Here is a 25,864-nt window from a genome sequence, read left to right on the forward strand (position 1 = left end):
ATATATTTTGGATATTAGCCCCTTATTGGAAGGGTTCTTTGCAAATATCTTCTCCCATTCGGTTAGTTGCTTCTGTGTTTTGCTGATGGTTTCTTTTTCTGTGCAGAAACTTTTTAGTTTGATATAGTCCCATTCATTTATTTTTGCTTTTACTTCCCTTGCCTTTGAGGTCAAATTCATAACATACTCTCTAAGACTAAGGTCCTTAAGTTTAGGGACTAAGGTCCCTATGTTTTCTTCTACGCATTTTATTATTTCACGTCTTATATTTAAGTCTTTGATCTATTTTGAGTTAATTTTTATGTATGTTGACAAATAGCAGTCTAGTTTCATTCTTTTGCATGTGGTTTTCCAATTTTCTCCACACTATTTTCTTTGTTCTATGTTACCTATTTGTTCACATACTTGGCCAATAGCATGTCTGCCAAGAAACAGTCGTGACTCTAGACTGATTTAACATGGCCAGTCTACTCTTAAGGAATTGGTACTAAGATCATACTGTTTTTCTCTTTCAATTATATGCATGCAAAAGCACATGAAAGAAAGAAATGAAGGAACACACTTAGCATTTTACAAAATCGGGTTGTCCATATCTTCAGTAGTGGCAGATTCTCACTAAACACTAAACTAAAAATATTCAATATTGGCACCACATATTTTATAATGTCAATGCTGTTTTATTGAGCTTTTAATTTGAATGTAGCAGGTGTTTAGGTTTTATAATACTTCGCTTTATAAATGAGTGAGTCCTAAAAGGATTGCTTTAATGAATTTTTAAGAAATGAATTATTTTGAGACGAATGAACCAAGCAATTATGTTGCAAAGAAACAAATCCTAGCAATTGCAGACATCAAAATTTTCCAGCAAAATGCCTATTATATCAAAAGTACATGGAGAATTAAATGAAAACTGATTTCATCCTGTCAAATAATTCACTTATACTTCCTAATAAAAGGTGTATTGTCAGAACATAAATTAAGGGCTACACATTAAACTATATATATTGTATATATACTTTACTATTTATGGTACAGTTAATGTACTTTGCTCCCTATTTAAGCCCACTAGATGATAGCAAAACTGTTTTAAAGAGTTTATATACCTCCAAATCATGAACAGCTTACTCCTTTCTAGAATAATATGGAATATAGTTAGTACTTAATAAATAAATGTTGCGTGACTAACAAGTTACTAAATAAATAAACCTTTGATTTTCATCAGTTGCCATAAAATTTATTCCCCATCAGGACTAACTGTACAACAAGGCAGATGAAAATATTCCATAGCTTAAAAAAAGCAAAAGAATTTGGTAATTATTCTGTGTCTTTATACTAGGAACAAAAACTTCAGAGTCAGAGGCTATGTAGGCAAGAGAGAAAATTACAGTTCTCTGGAGAAAGTCAGAGAACTTCATTCAGTAAGATGACATTAATTTAACATCCTCTATTTGCTAAGCACTGGATAAGAAGCATATTTGAGGACCGAAAAATCTAAGCAAAGAATTATGATGTGATACAAAGTGTAAATTGCCTTTCTTCCCATCACTTCCCACTCTGCGACAACCAAATCAAAATTCTCATTTTTCTCTGAACACCCCATACTCTTTTACAATTGTATTTACACATGGTATTTCATCTATCTAGATAAACTTTTCCCAACTTTTTGGTCTGGCAAACATCTACTCATCTTGCAAGACCCAATGCAAGGCCCATCTACACTTCCTGGACCCCTCAGTAGTGTTAATCATTTCCTTCTGCACTCTCCTGGGGTTTTAATTAAATCTACGTTATCTTTTAATGACTGTTGTCTTCTTTACTAGGCTATATATATCTTTACTAGGCTATATACATCTTAAGAGCACAGACTGCCTTTTTCATCTTTGTTTTCCCCATTGTAGCACTGCTTGAACATGAATATATAAATGTTGAAAGAAGGAATCAATATATTACATGTAAGGAAAAAGTAGAAAGGCCAGTAGAGACATTACAGTTTCAAAGAGACAAGACATAGTTCCCCATTCCCAACAGCAGAACTACTAGTCTAGTCACCTTAGCCTGTTGATGAGGGATCTCATCTCCTGATTTTATAATGGCATGTAGAAGTAAGTCAGAATTCAGTACTCAGAAATTTGCTTTATATTCACTGGAAAACATCTGTTGAATAAACTGGAAGATATCTGCATTTCTAACTTGCTGATTTATAGCCATTAGGAAGCAATGAAAAGTAAGTTTAATATTTGTCCTCTGGGGAATGTGAGCAATTTATTGTTGAATAAACACAGAAATAATAAATTTAGTGTTTTGATTTATGTTTTTCTGTGTTAACCTCTAGAACAGCTCAACCACATAATGAAGTTTTTCCAAGAAAATGATATAACACTACAGTGCTTAAACCCAGAACTGTAGAGGGATTAAAACTCAGTATATGAAGGGATTTACTATAGCTTCATAGCTTGAAAATCAAAACGGTCTAGTCATATAGCCCGTTGATGCCATCCTTTTATGTAAGTAGGTCAGCAGAGCTTGTTGATGGGCCATATTCCAAAGCCTACAGGTCTAGACTCACTGTAGGTAACACCGTAATCATCAATCTTTTCTTCTTCAAACTGGCAGTGTAGGAGCCTAGCATGTGAGTGGTTCACCTATGAGGAGCCCTGCTTATAAGATATACACAGAGGACTTCAAGCTCTCACATACCTAACTATTACTGTTCTAGCAGATTTGGCAAATATGGGATTGCTAGATCAGATACTCATCTCCAAGCCACTTATATTGCACCGTCATGGCCACTCTGACTTGCATTTGGAGCCCAGTATGCAAAAATACTGTGGACCCTTACCTTACCCCAAATACTCTTTTATTTCAGGTATGATTTATGTGATCTGATTCAGATAAGGAATAGAGTATACATGTGTGTGTTCTGGTCTGAATTGATTTCTCTTATCTCGGGAACAGGGAAATAAGATCCTCAAACTATCATGTGAAAAACGTGTGAAGTCTATCTCCACTTTCAAAAAATATTTATTCATCATTCACTCTCGCCAGGCATTTGTGCTGCACACTAGATGTCAATAAGCATAGTCACTTTTCCTACTAGTTTACAGTCTAGTGAAAGAAACAGACATTAAAGTGATAAATACAAATATATTATTACAAAATAACATGAGGGTTAAGAAATAACAGTGGAAGGCTAATTTTAGACTAAACAAGGGTGAGAGAGTGATCAGGGAATGTGTCTCTGATGGAATGACAATTAAGGTAAGACTGAAATGTTTAAAGGGGAGGTGCTATTCAACCAATATGGTTTCAAATTCTACTTCTTTAAAAATTGCTCTCAGTCTGACCTTTTTTCCCTGCTTATCCTACTGCCTTTTTGTGAAATTTGATGACATTATTGATGTTCCTTAAGGAAAATTACACTCCCCACTGCTTTTGTGACAACTCTTCCGTACCTGTCTTTCTGCTTCTCTGACCACTCCATAAGCCTCCTCTGCAGCCTCCTCTTCTTCCTACTCAGGCGGAGTGTCAAGCTGCGTCCTTTGTTCTCTATATTCCACTCTAAGGCCCTCCTTGGATGATCTCTTTATCTATGGATTCAACTCCCATATCCTTGAGATTCCAAAATCGCTGTCTTCAGCTACTTCTCAACTCCAGATTCGTATGTTCAACTCTCTGATGATTATCTTTTCCTGGATAATCCAGAGATGCCTCAAATTCAACAAATTCAAAACTCAATTTATATTCCCACCTAAATCTATTCTTGCTGCTACTGCCTGTTTTTATTATTGCAAAATCATCTACTCTATCTCTGTAGGTAGAAAAGATTGAATCTTTCTCAACTCCTTCCTCTATCTCACCCCTCACAGTCACCATCTAGATCTTCTCTATTCCTGTTGCACATCATTGGTTCAAGCCCTACTGATAGCCTGAGTAGATTACTTTAAACATTTCCTAATTATTCTCCCTGTCTTCAGTTTATGTTCATTCCATTCTATCTTTTTCACTACCATCAGTTAGTTTTAAAAAACAATTAGTTGATCATTCTTGTGTGGTTCCCCCATGCTCACACCAGGAAGTACAAATCTCTTATCATGATGTAAGGTACTTTACAGTCTGGCCCTTTTAAATTCTAATTTTCTGCCACTGTTTCCCACCTATTTTTGTTATCCCAAATAGCTTACCATTTTTCAAGCACACTAGGCATGCTTTTTATTCTGTGTGCCTGTGCCCCCCTAATACTTTTGTAAGTCACTCTCCCCCTACTAGGCTTTTCAAGAGAGCAGGAATTAGATCTTACATCTAACACACACACTGCTAAGTGTATTAATTGATTCTTGAATTATGTTTAATTATCTACTCATTTCTTATTAATCATCATCATCGTCATCTTAATAATAGTTACTACTTACTAAATGCTTACAGTGTGTCAAGCACTGAATTAGGCACTATACAAACACTATCTCATTTGCTTTTCACACCACCACCAAAAGGCAGCTATTATTATCTCTATTTCAAATAAATGAACTAAGGCTATGGTGAAATTACTTGACCACAAGTGTCAGTAATTGACTGAGCCAAATTTCAATCCCAGATTATTATATTACAAGACTCATGTTTTTCCTCATTGTAGTTCTATCCCCCTCACAAATATCTGGAAGAATTTAAAACCTGTCAGGTTAGTGTTATTTTACCTAACATGGAAAAAAAAATCTATGTTCCTCTCAGATTATCTAATGTACTAATATAATCTTGTAGGAATATTTTGACATTGATTTATCTTGTCTAATTTGGCAATGCTCTTTTCACATACAAAAGTAACCACAAAATGTGCAATATTCCACTTTCATTGGATATATACATGGAGAACACAATTAATGTGATTATTTTAAGGATAATTTTTCTAAAATAGGATTACTTAATAATTGTGACACTAAATCAAAACTTTTAGAAAGGAATGGACTTTATAATTGCTTATATACTATTTGATATCCCAAATGCTGCTATGAAAACTCCCTTGGTAAGCTCTAACAAGTTTTTCAAGTAGCTAAATGTAATATCACCAGCTGAGTTACAAGCCTCTTTAATTTGTAATTTGTCACTGTATAATATACCAAAATCAATGAAGATGGAAAATACTACATGTAGTTGATTGAGAATTAGGGATTTTTTTCTACATGCATTTAAATTATTTTTAAAAAGAGAAGGAAAAGAAGAAACAAAAATTAAAAAACAGAAAAGTAATTTTAAAAGGAAAGAAAAGAGACAAAGTGAAGTTTCCCTTTCCAGCAGTTTTATGTCCTCACCAGTGCACACAGAAGGTCAACTGCTTCCAAGATCAGCTCCTGATGGCCAATGCGGCTGACCCCCAGATCTTCTAGCTCCTGATGTGTAATGCGTAACAGCTGGTCCCCACTGATCTTCTCCCTCTCGAAGTTCTTAATGTACTGCTGCAAACAGTCATCAAGACCTGCAAAAGAAAAAGATGGGAGATCAGAATTAAAACAAAACAAAACAGTTGAACCAAATGAATAGAAAAAATAAAATAAGCATTAACTCTCACCAAGCCACAAGTTCAGTCCATATCTACTCTTGACTAGTTCAATCATCTACTTTTTCCCTATCTACATATGGGCTGTAGTGGGGGGGGAAATCACTTCGTCATATCACTAGTTGTTAGATTCCTATTTGAATGTTCCTCAGCAATTACTGGAAATCTTTACCTCTTGTCTCAACAGTTCTCTTCGTTGCCTATTTTATAAAGCATGACAATGGGCAGGTTCCTCCACTTCCAAATTTATCAGCATCCCACTCTTCCTTCCTTGTTTATTTAACCCCATTGTAGAGGGAGAGGTATCCTCCTTCCTTTACAAGGCTAATTGATCTTTCTGTGCTCTGGAATCCCATCTTCTGCCACCTTAACACTACTTCAACAATTAAACAATTAAATGCTGTCTTTATTTCAACCATTCCCTATTCATCAACTCTTTCTATGTTCAAACCACTGGCATCGTATAAATCAATCAATCAATTAATCCTTTTCCCCTTTCCTTGATCCTGTGTTTCCCCTAGTCGTTATTTCCTTCAGAGCCAAACTCCTTACCTTTATTTCTTCACGGGCAATGCACTCCTTAATCCACTATCATCTGGATTTTACAAAAGTCAAAAAGTGGAAATCCAGAGTAAATACATTTTTCAAGATTACTCAGGGCACTTCGTAAATGATTGGCTAGGCCATAGAATGGGTGAGCTTTAATCACCTATGAAATGTCCTCATACAAATAATGAACTGGACTAAACAGATTATTTCTCTTCAGATTTCAAAGTAAGAAATACCAAGAAAATGAGGCAATTTGCAAAAAACTGAAAGGTGTTGGTTATATCAAGTAGGGAGATGAGAGGCTATAATTGTCTGCACAGCTGAAATTATGACAAAGCAAAAACTATAAGCAAGTAGAGAAAGCAGAGATGAGGTTAAAACGAATGTGAAAAGGGGAGCAAATCCCATAACAGATAGATTATGTAGCCACTGAGAGAGAAACAGAGTCCCATAAGCTGTCTGGTTCTGATAGGGTCTAGTACCAAGGCTACACATGCCTTTACTATATTCTCAAACTTTCTTAAAGTAATTTGAGTTACCCTGCAGTCTGTCTACTGTCTTCTCTTTCTTTCATTCTCCATTAGTATTTGTACATTGCTCTCTCCTGGTTCTCTTGCCTCTTTATTCATTCCTTCCCAGTCCCCTTTCAGGATATTTTCTCCAACTGTCCTAAAATACTGTTGCTCTCTACACCAGGTCCCCTTCCTGGTCCCCTCACCCCTCATTCTTTACATTCTAATGGAACAATCTCAACCATGCCCATGTCTTTAACTACCATTTCACACTTCCATTTCAGACCTCCCTCAGGAATACCAAACCTATGTGTCTACACATCTCAGCATGACCACAACTCTTCCTGTTCCCCTCCAGAGAAGTCTTCCTTGCTGTATCACTGTCTCAATGAATGGCACCATCTATCCCACATAAAAACCGAGTATATGGAAGTCATCTTAAATGTGTCCACTTTCCTTATATCTCAGCATGCAACCAATCTCCATGTCCTAACAATTGTTTCTCTGAAATATCTTACATATATCCTCTCCTCTCATTCTCCACGGCCATCTTCCTAAATCAGGCCATATTATCTCTCTTACCTGGAATAAAGCAGTTTTATGGTTTTCCTACTGCTACCTATAATCCCTTCCAATTCATCTTTCCCAACATAAAAATTTTGATGTCATTCTCTACATCAAAATTTTCAGTGTTTCCTTATATTTATGACAGAATAAAATCGGGACTCCTTTATACAGTGTTCAAGGCTTTTCCTGATTTAGACCTTGCCTTCCTAATGCAGACGCATTCCAGACATCCTCCAAACGTTCCCAATCTCCCACTCTACAGACCTCTGCTACAACAATACCCACATTATAATTCTTTGTTCCCATGTCTGTGTGCCCAATAACTAGCCTGGAAGTTCCTTGAAGTTGGTCGCTGTATCTTCTGAATTTGGAGAATCGAGGGCTTAGTACAATGCCTGACACAGAATGGTGCTAAATCAGTGTAAACTGAACAAATCAGACATTTAATTTTATGCTGTAAAACCTGGCCAGAACAAAAAAGGAACATTTTACATAAGAGCTAATTCTAAAAACTGACTGGGGAAAAAGCGTTTGGTACATGGCATTTTGAGGAACTCATATCTTGATACACTGCAGAATAATATGAGACAGAATGTTATTATTTTGAGTTGATTTTTCTTACAATTCCTCTATGTAAAGGAATGCCAAAGTATCTCCTTGAGCACCAATGGTAGCATCATTATTAAGGTTACAGAACAAGGCACATACTAAGTGGCAGAGTAGAAATAAGGAAGAGAGGCTCATCCTGTATCTCATCTATTGGTACCTACTTTAATTATTGAGGTATACTACCCTACAGTATAGGAAATATCTTGGCTCCTACATTGAAAATATACAATATATGGTAAATAAACAGCTAGAGTATTATAATAAAATTATAATAATGTCATTTTATATCAATATATGTATTTATGAATGATAAGGTGCTTTTATACATTTTTCTCACCTGAATTATAAATAGTCAATGAACTTGTAATATTTTAGAGTTGTTGTTTTGACTGAAAGGTCAAAATCAACATCTCAAATTTGTATATGGAGAAAATATGGTTCAGGAAGAGTCATCTACAAAAAACACAAAAATGAATACATTATAGAAAGGGCTAAAGGCCTAAACGTCATGATTCTAGGATCTATGCAGCATACACGTAATAATTTAAATTCCTTTCCCTCACTCATACACTATTTTATTTAAAGTAGAGCTATCCCATTTTCAAGAATGAGAAATTCCTTAGTGATTCTGTGACTGGTCTTGAACACTAACATTTATTAAACAGATAAAATGAGAACAAATATATACCAAATTTTTAAAATGTTATTAATACTCCATTTTCCTAAGATTTTAAGCTCTAATGTTGCATAATTATTTAGATTCCATGAAATTTTAGCCTTTCTCGTTGATGTGTTCTAAATAACTCTAAATAAAGTTTATAACCTCCACTTATTAATTCCCACCTATTGTTCTTAAGAACAATGTAGAAAATAAGTTTTGATCCATACTTTAAACTACACAAATTTACCATGAAGAAAATCACGTACTTGTCAATTGAAACATTAAACAAACTCTACACTATTTTGTCTAAGACCACGCCTTAAAACAATAGAAAAGAAGGCTTAAAATCATTACAATGACATGTGTCTGACTGTTTCAGTAAATTATACTGCTTTCCACCATCTGCAGGGAAGAGAAATGAACATAATCATAGATCTAGAAAGAGGTTCTCCAAATAATAAAACATTTACAAAATGATGAAATTTGAGATATATCCTAAGGATGCACACATTTTCAGTAAATCAATGATATTACAGAGGAAAGATGAAGCAAAATAAATAAATAAATAAATAAACTATAATATGGAAGTAGAAATGGAATGTGCAAATTATTATATTTAACGTTCAAAATCTTTTTTTAGGGGGAGTGTTCCAGAGTTTGGCTTTATTTTGCTGTACAGAAATCATTTGGAGCCATTTTGAGACAGACATCATTGAAGCAGAGGCTCTGTTAAATCAACAGTGCATTGCGGGGGGGCCAGTCCTGTGGCTCAGGCAGTTGGAGCTCCGTGCTCCTAACACCGAAGGCTGCTGGTTCGATTCCCACATGGGTCAGTGGGCTCTCAACCACAAGGCTGCAAGTTCGACTCCTCGACTCCCACAAGGAATGGTGGGCTGCGCCCCCTGCAACTAACAACAGCAACTGGACCTGGAGCTGAGGTGCGCCCTCCACAACTAAGATTGAAAGGACAACAACTTGAAGCTGAACAGCACCCTCCACAACTAAGATTGAAAGAACAACTTGAAGCTGAATGGCACCCTCCACAACTAAGATTGAAATGACAACAACTTGACTTGAAAAAAGACCTGGAAGTACACAATGTTCCCCAATAAAGTCCTGTTCCCCTTTCCCAATAAAGTCCTGTTCCCCTTTCCCAATAAAATCCTTAAAAAAAAATAGTGCATTGCACCTTGGTCCGTGGAAGAAGCCACACCTGGGATACAAAAGAAGTTTCCACATTTACCTGTTTTATGATAGGTTTCACCCCCTTTGCTCACATCAATTTCATTAGTCTAAAACACCGCATACAGGCTTCCTCCAAAATGACTCTCAAAGTCTGGAGTTCAGTTAAAATTTTAGGCCCACATAAACCAATCTTGTGGCTATGCTACGTGGGCATTGTCATAATACTCGACAAGACAGAAAATGTAAAGCTATAGGGAAACTTTGGGATGTTGTCCCAAATTATGGAATATTCTATTTCAAGTCTTAATGTCAAGAGGACAGATGGCACGCAAATTGTAGTGATCCAGCTCTTAAGCAGCAGAAGCACATAATTGCAAAGGCTAACTGATTAGAAGATACAAATATGTATCGAGTTCTCTGTATCAGTATCACGTTTTTTTTTTTTAATAACTTATCCTTCACTAGAAAAAGAGCCAACATTGGTTAAACTGTACAGAATGTGGTCACCTGCAAATTCTGAATAACCACTCCATGAAAACAAGTTAATACATGATATTAGAAAGGGGAGGACTATTTACTGGTACAGTGCTCTGCAATCTCTCGGTTTCAATTACAAAAGCAGGCCTTACAATATTGATTTCATACAATATAAATCATTTGTCAAATTTTAAGTTTGTCCTAATTAGATAATAACACATACTGCTGTTAGTCTTCCCCATAGGTGTCATTTTTCTTGTGTTTCATTTCCTCAAAGTCAAAGTCTGATCCTGTATCCTCTTAAAAATGCATTTAATATCATCACAGGTTGTTTCAAAGTGAGTTGTAGCATCATATGTATGGGAAATAAAGATGTGGCTTTCTGTTCCCAAATATTTTGGTACAAGCAGGTCACTGATGCTAACGAGTTTTTGTTCAGTTGGTTCCAAGGACTCCAAAGCTGGTCTGATTTCTTTCTCAGATTCCTTGGTCTCCACAGTTGTACTGACTATGGCGATGTACTTGGCCTTGTGCTGCCACATTGTGTGCAGAAAGCACAGATATCTGACTTCGATTGACCTGGTTCTGTGGAATAATGATCTGGCTGGAGTTGGCACCATTGGTGTTCTGGATGGGGTAGCTGAAGATACAGATAACTCAGATCACCTCACCCACTTTTTCTACCTGATTTTTTACACATCTGGAGTCACAGTTGAGCTTCTTACAGTGAGCAATCACTCCTTTAGATTTACCATGTTTCCCTGAAAATAAGACCTACCCCAAAAAGGAGCCCCAGTTAAGATCGTCAGCCAGACAGATGCATTTAGTACGTTATGACAATGTTCCAGAAGAAGATGACATGACTGTATTTGAATAAATGTAGATTGTTGTACATGAAAAAATAAGGCACCCCCTGGAAGTAAACCCTAATGAGCCTTTTGGAGCAAAAATTAATATGAGACCCAGTCTTACTTCCAGGGGAAATACAGTATGAGACCCGGTCTTATTTTTGGGGAAACACAGTAACACCAATCACTTTTCCATTTTGCACAATGATTTCTTCAATTGATTTTTCAGCATGTAGGTACCTCCATAAATAGCACTTACCCTTGCAAATCCTTGTGGCAGTTCTCCAAGGTCATAGAGTATGGGCTTTTGCCATATCTTGCCAAAGACTCCCTGTAAAGTGTAATCCTATTAATGGTTTCACAACATGGTTGATCTAAATCAGGGGTGTCCAAACTTTTTTCAACGGTTTTCAACAAGGGCCATATGTGGTAAAATACACAAACAGCCGGGCCACTCACTAGAGGTGAAGTACGTACCGATTGCCTCACTTGGTTTATTTAAGTAAACGAAATATATTTTTGGAATTTGCTGCGGGCCAATAAAAAATGGAACGCGGGCCGCAGTTGGCCCGAGGGCCGCAGTTTGGACATGTCTGGTCTAAATAGTCATCAGTTCTGTAAAGTGCCAGGGCACGACCAATAATATCTATAACATCCTGACCCAAGTCAAATTGCTTATACACCTCTGCCACTGCAGGTTTTTTTAGGATCAATGCCCTCAAAAGTTCTAGTATCTTTTTCATTGAAGTTGGCAACATATACTAGGAATTTTCTGAAGCAAGGTTTTTCAAATAGCCTTATTAAACTAGATGCCAGGGCTTTTGCTTCAGTGCCTTCAACCTTGTAGATTTGCCTCCCTTATAGACAAAGCTCCCTCCAGTCACTTTGAAATCTAGGTAATGGCTGACCTCCATATAAAGTAGCATCTTAACCAGTTGATCGCTAGCCATAAGGAACTTGGAAATTTAGTCAACATTCCAGTCTCTTCCCCTCCCCATTAATGCTGGTGGTACTCCTGGTATTTTAAATCTTTTGCATAAATCTTCTAGAGATGATACAGATGCACTTTCTCCTCCATAATATGGGTTTCTGTCCATGTGAAGAACTTTTTTTCCCATTCGCTGACATTATACCTGACAGGATATACTCCATCAGGCCCGTGCCTAGCACAATCACGGGATGTTAGAGGATGATGATCCGTACTGCAGGAATTTTTACTTTATACATCATTTTATACATAACACATGTGCGTGCTCTTATCTAAAAATAGAATACTCTCTTGATGTTTATAGCAAAAAACAAAAATGAAAATTCATTTGTTAGAGTCCTGTTGCCACTCACTATTTACTGTAAAGAATAAAGATTGACATGGAGATTTGTGATGACCTGTTGTCACTTCAGCAAAATAAGGTTAGGAAATTAAAACAAACATGCATCAATCCAATATCCTTTTGCTTCCTCATATACAGGAATGAAAATTCAAGGCAGACGATCTTACTTGTAAGCTAGTTTTCAGTCTTCTCATTTCACCGACACTGCTTTTTCCCAAGATCATCACTGACCAATAACATCAGATTCAACTGCTTCATTTCCAATCTCATCCTCCCTAAACAACTTATTTCTCTATTTCTACACTGTTTTTCGAGTCTTAGAACTAGCTTGATTACTCGCCAGTTTAATCTCTTATCTTTTCAGTTTGTGAGAAACATAGTTTCTTCATTCAAAATAGCTTTGCTCTGTCCTTTCATTTCTGATCTCACTAGTGGTTACCAGCTTACTCATGCTGTACAGCCTACCCTCATGCCTAGCTGCTCCCCCGGCATTAGTCTGTCCAGTCTACCACCGACACATCTCCAAAAACACTCTTTGATCAAGCCACTTCCAGGTTCCAAAACTTCAATGATTCCTCCTGAGAAAAGGTGTACGTTGAAAGATCTTTTAAAAAACCTTTTAACTTTTGAATCAATATTAGGAGACCCAAGATGGTGCAGTAGATAAACACTGTGCCTGCTTCCTTCCTTGAGCACATAAAAATTACAACTAAATTACAGAACAATCAGCCTGGAGAACCACCTGAAGTCTGGCTGAACAGAAGTTTTAAAACTAAGGATATAAAGAAGCCACACTGAGACTGGTAGGAGGGTTGGAGACCCAAAATGGGCTGGTGCCACATCCACAGGTGGCGGTTGAAAACTGGGAGAGATATCTCGGTCACAAAGGTGCCCCACAAAGGAGCAAGGTACCCCAGACCCCCACATCGGAGTCCCCAGCCTGGAGTACTGGTGCCGGGAAGAGGAGCCCCCACAACTTCTGGATGAGAAAAGCAGTGGGGATTCTGAACATCCAGGTGGGACAGAAAGCTGCAGGAAACCCAGACATCCTCTTAAAGGGCTCAATCAGGCACTCATCCTGAGCTCTGGCGGATGGTTGGTGACTCTGGGGGCGTCGGAGACATGTGCAATAGACTGAGTTGTGTAACTTTGCGGGGAGGACTGGAAGAAAGTCACCATTTTTCCTACGTGGTCACCTCCTCCTGTGCAGTCATCACGTGGGTGCCATCTCTCCTGTGTTGAGCCTGCCCCCAAAGGCCAAATATGAATCGGATTGGCCTGGTGCGCTCTGCTGCTCCACCCTGCTGACTCACTGAAATACTGCCTCACCAAAATTGCATACAGCAGGAGGCTTTATCAGAGGCTGAACTTTACAGGTGCTGGTAGGTGGAAGCAGGCCTCGGAGTGTCCTGGCTATTTGCAGAGCTGCCCCATACCCGATACTGGTGGCAGCAGTCCTGGGTTCACAGTGTGGACTCTCCCACGTGCCTCCAGGTCCAGAACAGGCAGTGACCAACCATGGATAACCCTGTAGCTCCTACCAGATAGTCCCCAACCGGTCACAGACAGTGGCTAACCTAGGCCTGCACAAGAGCCCCTCCAAGAGGCTCCAGAACCAACATATTTGGAGGTTGGCTTCAGACCACAGCAGAGCACTGCCTAGTAAGCCCCAAAAGCGACACAAAGTGTGGTCTCAATAGGCACCTGAGCCTGATGGGACAAATCCTGCTCCATAGAGTAAGCCCCCCTGAACAGGAGCCCATAAGCTATGGACGTGGCCAAACCTCACAGCCAGTCAGCCTGAGAGTCAATCCCACCTGCTGACATGCCAACAGCAATCAAGGCTCAACTATAACAGGATGGTGCACACAACAAGAGACACTCCTGGAATACCCAGAAAAGGTGACCAGGGAGACTGTGTCACTGGGCCCCACTGGACTCCTGCTACATAAGGCCGCCCAGAAAGACTGGGAGCATCCCTTCAGATTGAAAAACACACAGAGACTGAAAGTAAAGGTATGGAAAAAGTTATTTCATGAAAATGGAAATGAAAAAAAAAAAGCTGGCGTAGCAATATTTATACCCAACAAAATAAATTTTAAAACAAAGGTTATAATAAGAGACAAAGAAGGACCCACTAATCCCACTTCTCGGTATTTATCAGTAGAAACTCAAAATGCTACTTCGAGGGGAGGTGTGCATCCACACGTTAATTGCAGCATGTTTACAGTGGCCAAGATGTAGAGATACCTTGAGTGTTCATTAATAGATGAACGGATAAAGAGGAGATGGTACATATATGCAATGGAATACTGCTCGGCCAGGGAAGGGAATGGGTTCTTGCCATCTGCAGAGGCATGGATGGACCTGGAGGGTGTTGTGCTGGATGGAGTATGTCAGACAGAGAAAGACAGATGCAATGTGACTTCACTTATATGTGGAATCTAAAGAACAAAATAAAGAAACAAAACAGAAACAAACTCATAAATACAGAGAACATTTTGATGGTTGCCAGGTGGGAGGCCAGTTAGGGTGGTGGGTGAAAAAGGGGAAGAGATTAAGAAGTACCGATTGGTTCTCCTTCCATCACCGTATATTTCATCCCCCTGACCCTCATCTTCTACCCCCCACCCCCTTTACCCTCTGGTAACCACTAAACTATTGTCTGTGTCTATGAGTTTTTGTCTCATTTCTTTGTCTTGTTCTTTTGTTGTTTTTGGTTTATATACCACATATCAGTGAAATCATAGGGTTCTCTGCTATTTCTGTCTGACTTATTTCGCTTAGCATAATACACTCAAGATCCATCCATGTTGTGACAAATGTTCCCATACCATCTTTTCTTACCGCCAAATAGTATTCCACTGTGTATATATATCACAACTTCTTTATCCATTCATCTAACGAAAGACATTTTGGTTGTTTCCGTGTCTTGGCCATCGTAAACAAAGCTGCAATAAACATTGGAGCACACGTGTCTTTATGTGTAAATGTTTTCAGAATTTTTTGGTAGATACACAGGAGAGGGATTGCTGGGTCATATGGTAATTCTATTCGTAATTTTTTGAGGAACCTCCACACTGCCTTCCATAACGGCTGCACCAGTTTGCATTTCCACCAACAGTGTATGAGGGTTCCTTTTTCTCCACAACCTCTCCAACACTTGTTGCTATTTGTCTTGTTGATGATAGCCATTCTGACTGGGTGAGGTGATATCTCATTATGGTTTTTATTTGCATTTCTCTGATGATTAGTGATGTTGAGCATTTTTTCATATGTCTATTTGCCATTTGTATGTCCTCTTTGGAGAAATGCCTCTTCAGGTCCTCTGCCCATTTTTCAATAGGGTTGTTTGTTTTTCGATTGTTGAGTTTCATGAGTTCCTTGTATATTTTGGATATTAGCCCCTTATCGGAGGCACTGTTTACAAAAATCTTCTCCCATTCAATTGGTTGCCTCTTTATTTTGTCGATGGTTTCCTTGGCTGTGCAGAAGCTTTTAAGTTTGATATAGTCCCATTCATTTATTTTAGCTTTTACTTCCCTTGCCTTTGGAGTCAAATTCATAAAATGCTCTTTGAAAACAAGGTCCATAAGTTTACTACCTATGTTTTCTTCTATGCAGTTTATTGTGTCAGGTCTCATACTTAAGTCATTGATCCATTTTGAATTAATTTTGGTACATAGTGAAAGACAGCAGTCCAGTTTCATTCTTTTGCACGTGGCTTTCCAATTCTCCCAGCACCATTTATTGAAGAGGCTGTCTTTCCTCCATTGTATGTTTTTATTTTCTTTGTCAAAAATTGTCTCTCCATATTTATGTGGTTTTACTTCTGGGTTCTCAATTCTATTCCATTGCTCTATGTGTCTGTTTTTCTGCCAATACCATGCTGTTTTGATTATTGTAGCCCTGTACTACAAGCTAAAGTTAGGGAGTGTGATAACTCCAGTATTGTTCTTTTTTCGTAAGATTGCTTTGGCTATTCGGGGTCTTTTGTGGTTCCAAACAAATCTGATGATTTTTTGTTCTATTTCTTTAAAAAATGCCATTGCGATTTTGACGGGGATTGCATTAAATCTGCATATTGCTTTGGGTAATATGGCCATTTTAACTATGTTGATTCTTCCAATCCATGAGCACGGAATGTCTTTCCATTTCTTTGTGTCTTCTTAAATTTCTTTCAAAAATGTCATAGTTTTCAGCATATAGGTCCTTCACATCCTTGGTTAAGTTTATTCCTACGTATTTTATTCTTTTTTCTTCAATTGTAAAAAGGAATTGTTTTTTGTATTTCTTTCTCTGAGATTTCATTGTCAATACACAGGAATGCAATGGACTTTTGTACGTTGATTTTGTAGTCGGCAACTACTGTATTCGTTGATTGTTTCTAAAAGCTTTTTGGTGGAGTCTTTAGGGTTTTCTACATATAGCATCATGTCATCCGCAAAGAGTGATAATTTAACTTCTTCATTACAAATTTGGAGGCCTTTTATTTCTTTCTCTTGCCTGATTGCTCTGGCAAGGACTTCCGACACTATGTTAAAAGCAGAGGTGATAGGGGACAGCCCTGTCGTGGTCCTGAACATAGAGCAAAAAGCTTCAGTTTTTCACCATTAATTATGAGATTAGCTGAGGGCTTGTCATAGATGGCCTTTATTATGTCATGTATTTTACTTCTATACCTATTTTATGAAGCGTTTTAATCATAAATGTATGTTGTATCTTGTCAAATGATTTTTCTGCATCAATTGATATAATCATATGATTTTTGTCCTTTATTTTGCTTATGTGATGTATCACATTGATGGATTTGCATATGTTGAACCATCCTTGTGCTCCGGGGATGACCCCACTTGGTCGTGATGAATAATCTTTTTAATGTATTGTTGTATTCGATTTGCTAGAATTTTGTTTAGGATTTTTGCATCTGTATCCATCAGAGATATTGGTCTGTAATTTTCTTTTTTTGTGTTGTCCTTACCAGGTTTTGGTATCAGGGTAATGTTGGCCTCATAAAATGAGTTAGGGAGTACTGATTCTTCTTCAATTTTTTGGAAGAGTTTGAGCAGGATTGGTATTAGATCCTCTTTGAAGGTTTGGTAGAATTCACTAGTGAAGCCATGTGGTCCAGGACTTTTGCTTTTGGGAAGGTTTTGGACGACTGACTCAATTTCCTTACTGGTGATCGGTCTGTTTAGATTTTCCAGTTCATCATGGTTCAGCCTTGGAAGGCTATAAGTTTCCAAGAACTTGTCCATTTCTTCTAGGTTATTGAATTTTGTGGCATATAGTCCTTCATAGCATTCTAGCATGATCCTTTGTATTTCTGTGGTGTCCGTGATAACTTCCCCTTTTTCATTTCTGATTTTGTTAATTAGTGTCTTCTCTCTTTCTATCTTAGGGAGTCTAGACAAGGGTTTGTCAATTTTGTTAATCTTTTCAAAGAACCAGCTCTTTGTCACATTGTTTTTTTCTATTGTCTTTTTGTTCTCTATTTCATTGAGTTCTGTTCTGATCTTTGTTATTTCCTTTCTTCTGCTGACCTTGTGTTTCACTTGTTCTTCTTTTTCTATTTCTTTAAGGTGTAACGTGAGGTTATTTGGAATTTTTGTCGTTTTTTGAGATAGGCCTGTACTGATATAAATTTCCCTCTTCAAAGTGCTTTCGCTGCATCCCAAAACTTTTGGCATGATGTATTTTCAATGACATTTATTTCTATGTATCTTTTGATCTCTACTATACTTTCTTCTTTGACCCTGTCGTTCTTTAAAAGTATGTTGTTTAATCTCCAAGTATTTGTGTTTTTTCCTGGTTTCTTTTTGCAGTTGATATCCAATTTCAAAGCCTTGTTATCAGAGAATATGCTTGGTATGATTTCAATCTTCTTAAATTTGCTGAGGCTGATATTCTATCCCAATATATGGTCTATCCTTGAGAATATTCCATGTACACTAGAAAAAAAAATGTATAGTCTGATGTTTTAGGATGAAGTGCTCTGTATTTGTCAATTATGTCCATGTCATCTAATGTGTCATTTAGGGCTGCTATTTCGTTACTTATTTTCTGTTTGGATGATCTATCCATAGCTGTCAATGATGTATTTAAGTCCCCTAGTATAACTGTGTTTTGGTCAATTTCTCCCTTCAGTTCTGTTAGTAGTTGCTTGGTATATTTCAGTGTTCCCTGATTGGGGGCATAAATATTGATGACTGTTATGTCTTCTTGCTGTATAGTCCCCTTTACGATTATGAAATGTCCATATTTGTCTCTTGTTACCTTTTTCACCCTGAAGTCTGTTTCATCTGATATCAATATGACTATACCTGATTTTCTCTGGATACCATTTACTTGGAGTGTCAATTTCCACCCTTTCACTTTGAGTCTATGCTTGTCATTGTAGCTAAGATTTGTCTCTTTGAGACAGGATATGTTTGGGTTTAGTTTTCTGATGCAATCTGCTACTCTGTGTCTTTTCATTGGTGAGTTCAGTCCATTTACATTTAGGGGGATTATTGATATGTGAGGATTTCCTGTCATTCTATCTTTAGTTTACTGGTAAGGCTATGTCTCCACTGTTTCTTGGCATTTTGTTGTTGTCTATTATTTCTGTGTGGTGGCATTCTATGATGTTTCCCTCTGTTTCTTCTTTTATTACAGTATTTATTACAGTATATATTTCAGTTCTGGATTGTTTTTGAGTGGTTACCCTTAAGTTTATGTAAACAAAACTGTGATATTTAGAGTATTCCAGTTTCTTCAGCATGCTTACTTTCTCCATTCGCATATTCCGGTTCAGGCCTTTACTCTCCCCCTTTTTACATTTTGGTTGCCACAAATCGTCTCTGTTGATGGTGGTCGAATAGCCTCCTTTAGTATTCCTCGTAGTGCAGGTCGTGTATTAGAAAATTTCCTCAGCTTCTGTATGTCTGGAAAGGTTTTTATTCTTCCTTCATATCTAAAGGAATCTTTGCTGGATATATTATCCTTGGCTCATATTTCTCTCTTTCAATAATTTGAATATTTGGTTCCACTCCCTCCTGGCTTGTAGAGTTTCTACTGAAAAATCTGACGACAATCTAATGGGCTTTCCTTTGTAGGTTACCGTCTTCTTTTCCCTGGCTGCCTTGAGGATTCTTTCTTTGTCGTTGATTTTAGACAGCTTCAATACAATGTGCCTTGGTGAAGGTCTGTTGTGATTGAGGTAATTAGGTGTTCTATTTGCTTCTTGGATTCGAGGATCCAGTTCTGTCCACAAGTTTGGGAAGTTCTCATCAACAATTTGTTTGAATATATTCTCTGTTCCCTTCTCTCTTTCTTCTCCTTCTGGTATGTCCAATATACTTATATTGCTGTTTCTGATGGAGTCAGAAAGTTCTTGTAGAGTTCTTTCATGTCTTTTAAGTCTCAAGTCTCTATCTTCTTCCATCCGTGTCATTTCCAGGTTTCTATCTTTGATGTCACTGATTCTTTCCTCCATCTGGTCAACTCTACTACCTAAGCTGGTTATTTCATTCTCAATTTCTTCTATTGAGTTCTTAATGTCCAGAAATTCTTTTTGGTTCTTTTTCAAAATTTCAGTCTCTTTCGTAAAATGCTCATGATGTTCTTTGATTGTGTTTTTCAGTTCAGTGAACTGCCTTTCTGTGTTTTCTTGCATCTCGTTGAGTTTTTTCAGAACTGCAATCTTGAATTCTCTGTCATTTAAGTTACATATTTCCATATCTTTAAGTTCCTTTTCTGGAGACTTTTCACTTTCTTTCTGAGCTGTCTTGTTGCCTTGGTTATTTATGGCAATTACTGATTTATTATTTCTCTTCCTAGACATCTACAGGAGTGGCTTCTGCAAAAGGTTGAGAGGAATAGGTCTTTCTTTCGTTTTCCAGTACTTGGTAGAATGTTTTATTTTCTCTCCGACTGCAGCCTTTTTTTTCTCTCTCACACAGTAGTGCTATGTTTTCTCTGCACTATTCCAGCTTCTCACACAATGGGGGGATTTCCTGGGAGACGGGCTTGTCCTCTGTTAATAGTTCGCCTGGATCACAGGGCGCAGTGTCCATGTGGGTATTCAGTGAGCTTTGGAAGTTCCAAAGCTCTTCGTGTACCAGATTCAGAGCCCGTATGTTTCAGCAGTTCTGTTTAGTGCTGCAGGGATCAGTCCAGACAGGTAGGGCCAAGGGTTGTGATTTGTGAGAGGTGGCCCAGAGCAATGGCGGCAACCACCACCACATCCGGTCCTGCTTCCACAGCTCCGTCCTCTTTTCCGGAACTAGTTGGGCTGCGAATCTGTGTGTGCAGTCCACAGTTCTCAGAACAGCAAATATTCTGTTCTTTTGATCTGACACTTCTACTTTTCTGCTTCTAGCACCGAGCAGGTGGGGGCAGGATGAGCTCTGGGAGGGTAGGGAGGGGGCGGCTAGTGTCAGTGCCTAAGGCTTCCATTCTCTTCTCAGCAGTGAGGGCTTAAACCACTGTTTTCAGCCTTCTTCCGTCAGTCTTTTCTCTGAGGTCTCTGCCATGGGCGTTGCATTCAGCCGTGTTATATGCTGTCCCCTCAGCCCTGTGGGCCATAAGCAGATCCCTAGCAGTCCGAGTTCTTCCCTCTCCCGCAGCTGCGGTAGTTCCGAGATGCAGCGAGCTCGGAGCACTGAGGTAGGTCTGCGTCCTGTGCCCGCGTGGTTCCTGTCTCCACTCTTCTCTCTTCCCTTCTCCCCAGCTCTCTTCCCTTCTCCCCAGCTTGCGCGATTCGCCCGAATTCAATAGTGGGCCTCTTCATCTTGCCTGTCTGCTGTGCAGGGAGTCCTTTGTGGAGTTATAGTTGTTCGATTAGTTGTAAATTCCAGGGCATATTTACAGAAGCTCACCTCACGGCACCATTTTGATGACGTTTCACATTTCAATTTTTAAAAATAAAGTTAAAATTATTTTAATGACATGTTCAATATATAAAGACTGCCTGATATTACCATGGAGCTTAAAGCTTTTATACATTAAGAATTCATGCACAATATTTTTCAAAGATCATGCTTTCTCACCCAAATTAATACTCAGTTTCAGAAAGACTTAAGTAAAGCTGAAACTGTTTTCTTTTTGCAAGTCTTCACAGTCCTTTCTAAAAGTATTTCATTAACAGAAAAAAATCAAGCTTAATATGAATCATGGGTAGATGCAACATAAGGAATTAGCTGCAAACCTAGGGATTAGTGATATCTTCCATTTTACAACTTAATAATCACTTCTGCTTGTTAGTTTTAATGAAGGTTTATGACATCTAAGCCTTTCATCTTTCATTCTGGCATTCAAGGACCTCCAAATTCAGGTCCTATCTTTGTACCATGTCTCATGTATCCATATATCCTACACTGCAGCCAACCTGAACAACTCAATGGCTTCCTTCATGTGATTCCTATTATTTAGAATATCCTTTTCTACATATATAATTGTTGAAATCCTGTCTGGTCTTGATCAAGGAATCAGATTACTCTCTCTTCTCTTAATACCTATGGATTCAATACTTAACGGTACTTATTACCTGTGCTGTTTCTTTATGATCTTTGTATTATTGTCTTATTCCCCACAATAAATTATAGAGCTCTGAAGGGTGGCATCACTGACTTCTCCACACAGCACTGAGCACAGTAGGCACCCGATACATAGTAAGCCATGTCTTCATTTAATCAATATTACTGAGGTGTTCACTACGTACTAAGCACTGAGAATCAAGTGCCTAGCAAAACCTAACATGGCCATTGACTTTACGGAGTTTATAGTACAATATTGAAGACAATTATTAATCATTTAATTGCCAAAAAAAGCAAAAAGATTAGGTTAGTGCAAAAGTAATTGTGGTTTAAAAGGTTAAAAATAATTGCAAAAACCGCAATTACTTTTGCACCAACCTAATGCAAGCTGTGATGATTGTTATGAAGGACAAAATACACTGTGGTGTGAAAAACAAAAATAGAGACTTACCCTCAGCTGAGGTGAAAGTCAGGAATGGAAGGCTTAATTGAGGAACTGATGACTACACTATGACCTAGAAGCTTAAAAACTGTTAACTAGGCAAGGGGAAGGAACAGAGAGGAGACAATGCAAGCCAAAGCAGCAACATATGCAAAGACCCTGTGCTACAAAAGGAACACTGTACATTTGAAAAACTGAAAGAAGTCTGTGTGGCTGAAATGCAGAGATGAAGAAGAGAATGGAGCTCAATGTGTTAGAGAGATGGGCCAAGGGTGAGATGGTGCAGGATCTTGTAGGCCTTGTTCAGAATCCTGTGACCCTAAAAGCTAGGAGAAGGTACTGAAGGGTTTGAAACAGATAGCATTGAAAGCGCTTTGTGTTTTGTGAACATTACTCCAGCTACAGCTGGAGTACTACATTTTTCAGACTACAGTATGGTAAATGAATTGGAGACTGCCAAGGGGCAGGCAAGTTGGGTGACAAAGTAATTTAACTATGAAAGGCAGGTAGCTTGTTCTAGGATAATGGCAGGAAAGGAAGAGAAGAGACAGACTGGAAAGAAGGTAAAATGTGCAGGACTTGGTGCTGGACTGGGTGTGTGAGGTAGAAGATGCCGCTGGAAAAAAGATGGTGCCTACATTTCTGATTCACAGAAATGGATAAATGGTGCCATTATTCACAGACAATGGAAACACCAGAGGAGAAGCAGTTTTCTACTGGACATACTGGGATTACCGCTCCTTTGAGATAGCTGGTTGCTAGCAATGTTGAGTAGTCAGTCAGAAATAAAGGTCTGCTCTAGAGACATATACTTAAAATTCATTGGTGTATAGGTAGAAAATTGAAGCCATGAGTGTTTCTAAGACTGACGAGGGAAAATGAGTAGAGTGAAGAGAGGATTTAGAACCGAATCTTAAGAAACTCCCAAATGTAAGGCTTTGGTAGAAGCAAACCTGCAAAGAAAACTGAGGAAATGCAGCCAGAGAGGAATGGGGAAAAATGAGGAAAGGGTGGTGTCAATGAAGCAAATAGAAGAGAATGCTTTAACACTAGCAGTACAGGACTAGGGTTAAAGAAAACTGAGTCAGGTTGCGAGTTCAAAGCCAAATCTGAATTAGAGATTTACCAGTGACTTTAACCAGAGAGCATCAAAATGATAAAAATAGAAGCCAGACAGAGAATGGAGTTGAGGGGTGAGAAAGTAGAGGCCTAGCATGTAGAATATTCCTTTAGAGGGCCATACGGTATTGGTAAGGATGGAGAGTGGATAGGGAAGTGTCACCTAGGGTAAAAGGGACTATTATACCAGTTTTAGACATGAAGGAACTAAAGCTCTGCAGATTAGGTAACTCCCTAAACGGACACAGTAACTGACGGGCAAAGCAAGGATTAAAACCTAATCCTAGAGGATTCTGGAGTCCAATCTGTTTTGACTACATCAGACCATTTCAAGACTGAAAAAAAAGAGATCTCAACAATAAATTGGATTTTTATGCTTGCAAAAAGGAAGGGGTAAATGGAGCTGATAGAAACTAGTTATTAAAATGAAGAAGAGATAACATTGGACAGTGGTTAATAAAAATCACACTCTTCCAGATCTGCATGAAAAAAAGATACTTGAAACTACCAAGGACTGAATTCCATGTTAGTATACTCTGGTGAACTGAGCACTCTGCAGGGTACCTGGCTGGCATTCTATCTGAAGTTGCAGTCAAATGAACGAAAGGAGAAACACTGCAAAGAGTTTTAAGATATCACTGAAACCAATATAATCCATGCTGACTTGACAACTCCTCTTCCTTATATTCTTCAATGCCATCCTTCAGTCACCTCCTTCCACAAGTAAGCAGTTACTGTCTAACATATACTATATGATTTCTTTTCACAAGGATTCCCAAGAAAACCAAATAAAACAGAAAAGTAGGGACTATTTTCTTCTGGGCCTGTTCTCATTTACTCTGTCCTAATATTGTTTAGAAAATGCTAAGCTGGCAGCAATACCCCATTATTTCCGAATGGAAGAGTTGATGCTGATCAACAGTAACAACTTCCATTTAATATTTTGTGCACACTGTGTGCCAAGCACTGTTTTAAGCACTTCACAAATATTTTCTCATTTAATCCTTAGAACAATCTGAGGAATTACATATAATTATATTGATTTTACAGATAAGAAAATTGAGATTTAGAGACCATGCCCAGGATCCAACAGCTTACTAAATAGTAAGGCAAGGCCTAAAACCAAGTCCGCCTGACTCAGCATCCCTGTCCTTTAAGCCTACACTAAATTGGAAAGACTGGGGAAGAAGTCAAAAGGATTGTTCCCAAACTGATCATCTGTACCATTCCAAAAGTTATGCCAAAAATATCTTTCCAGTTTCCATTTACAACTTTAAAGACATTGTTTTAAAATACATTTACTGTATTTAAATTACACTTTGTATCAGAAGGAATTTAAGTATGCCATTTACACACACACACATGTACATAAAATTCTGCAGGATAACATACATTAAAAGCAGTTGAGAAAAACATGGTTAAAGGAAAATACTATTAGTCTTACAATAGAAGGCAGAAACAATGAATCTTTGTATGAACATATGTCTTGTATGTTCATATAAAAATTTTGTATGTTCATACAAAAATTCATATAAATGAAGAACATCAGAAATCAACAAACAACAAGTGCTGGCGGGGATGTGGAGAAAAGGGAACCCTGGTGCACTGTTGGTGGGATTGCAAATTGGTACAGCCACTATGGAAAACAGTACAGAGGTATCTCAAAAATCTGAAAACGGAACTACCTCATGACCCAGCAATTCCACTCCTAGGAATCTATCTGGAGAAATCCAAAACTCTAACTCAAAAAAATTTATACACCCTTATGTTTATTGCAGCACTATACACAATAGCCAAGACATGGAAACAACCTAAACGTCCATTGGTAGATGACTGTTTTAAGAAACTGTGGTACATTTATACAATGGAGTATTACACAGCCATAACGAAGAATGAAATCTTACCATTTGCAACAATATGGATGGACCTAGAGAACATTATGCTAAGTGAAATAAGTCAGACAACGACAAATACCATATGATCTCACTTATATGTGGAATCTAAAGAAAAGAATAAATGAACGAACTAATTAGAAACAGTCTCAGAGACATAGACGAAAAACTGAGGGTTGCTAGATGGGAGGGGGGTGAGGATGAGAAAGAAGGGGAGGGGATGAAACAGCATAAATTGGTAACTACAAGATTGCCACAGGGATATGAAAGACAGTTTGGGGAATATAATCAATAATGTTGTAAAGATTTTGTAGGGTGTCAGATGGGAACATGTCTTATTAGGGAAACCACTTCATGGATGGTGTAGATGCCTGACCACTGACTCCAGTGTACACCTGAAGCTGAAACTGAATAACATTGCATGTCAACTAAAATTAAATATATATATATAGTCACGGGATATGGAGTACAGCATAGGGAATAGTCAATAGGATTGTAATAGATATATACGATGTAAGAGGGGCAATGGGGATGGAGGGTTTATAATTTTGCGAGGGGTGAAATGTCTATTACATTGTTTTGTACACTTGAAACTAATAATACAAA

At 38.1% G+C, this 25,864-nt stretch overlaps 1 protein-coding gene and 1 pseudogene across 7 annotated transcripts in view; both read right to left on the minus strand.

The window, feature by feature from the left end:
- CNKSR2 (connector enhancer of kinase suppressor of Ras 2) overlaps positions 1–25,864 on the minus strand; it is a 294,974-nt gene that overhangs the window by 225,607 nt on the left and 43,503 nt on the right. For all 6 annotated transcript variants that reach the window (XM_081043819.1, XM_081043822.1, XM_081043821.1 and 3 more), the window contains exon 2: positions 5,304–5,467. In XM_081043819.1, the coding sequence (XP_080899945.1) occupies positions 5,304–5,467 (164 nt within the window). The remainder of the gene's footprint in view (positions 1–5,303; positions 5,468–25,864) is intronic.
- On the minus strand, positions 10,337–12,138 carry LOC308494470 (rab GDP dissociation inhibitor beta-like; annotated as a pseudogene). The gene is made up of 4 exons: positions 11,931–12,138; positions 11,546–11,796; positions 11,138–11,330; positions 10,337–10,869 (listed from the first exon to the last, which is right to left on the minus strand). The product of its transcript is annotated as a rab GDP dissociation inhibitor beta-like (transcript).

This window comes from Rhinolophus hipposideros (genome assembly GCF_964194185.1).
Source record: "Rhinolophus hipposideros genome assembly, chromosome: X".
In the NCBI taxonomy this organism is placed as follows: domain Eukaryota; kingdom Metazoa; phylum Chordata; class Mammalia; order Chiroptera; family Rhinolophidae; genus Rhinolophus; species Rhinolophus hipposideros.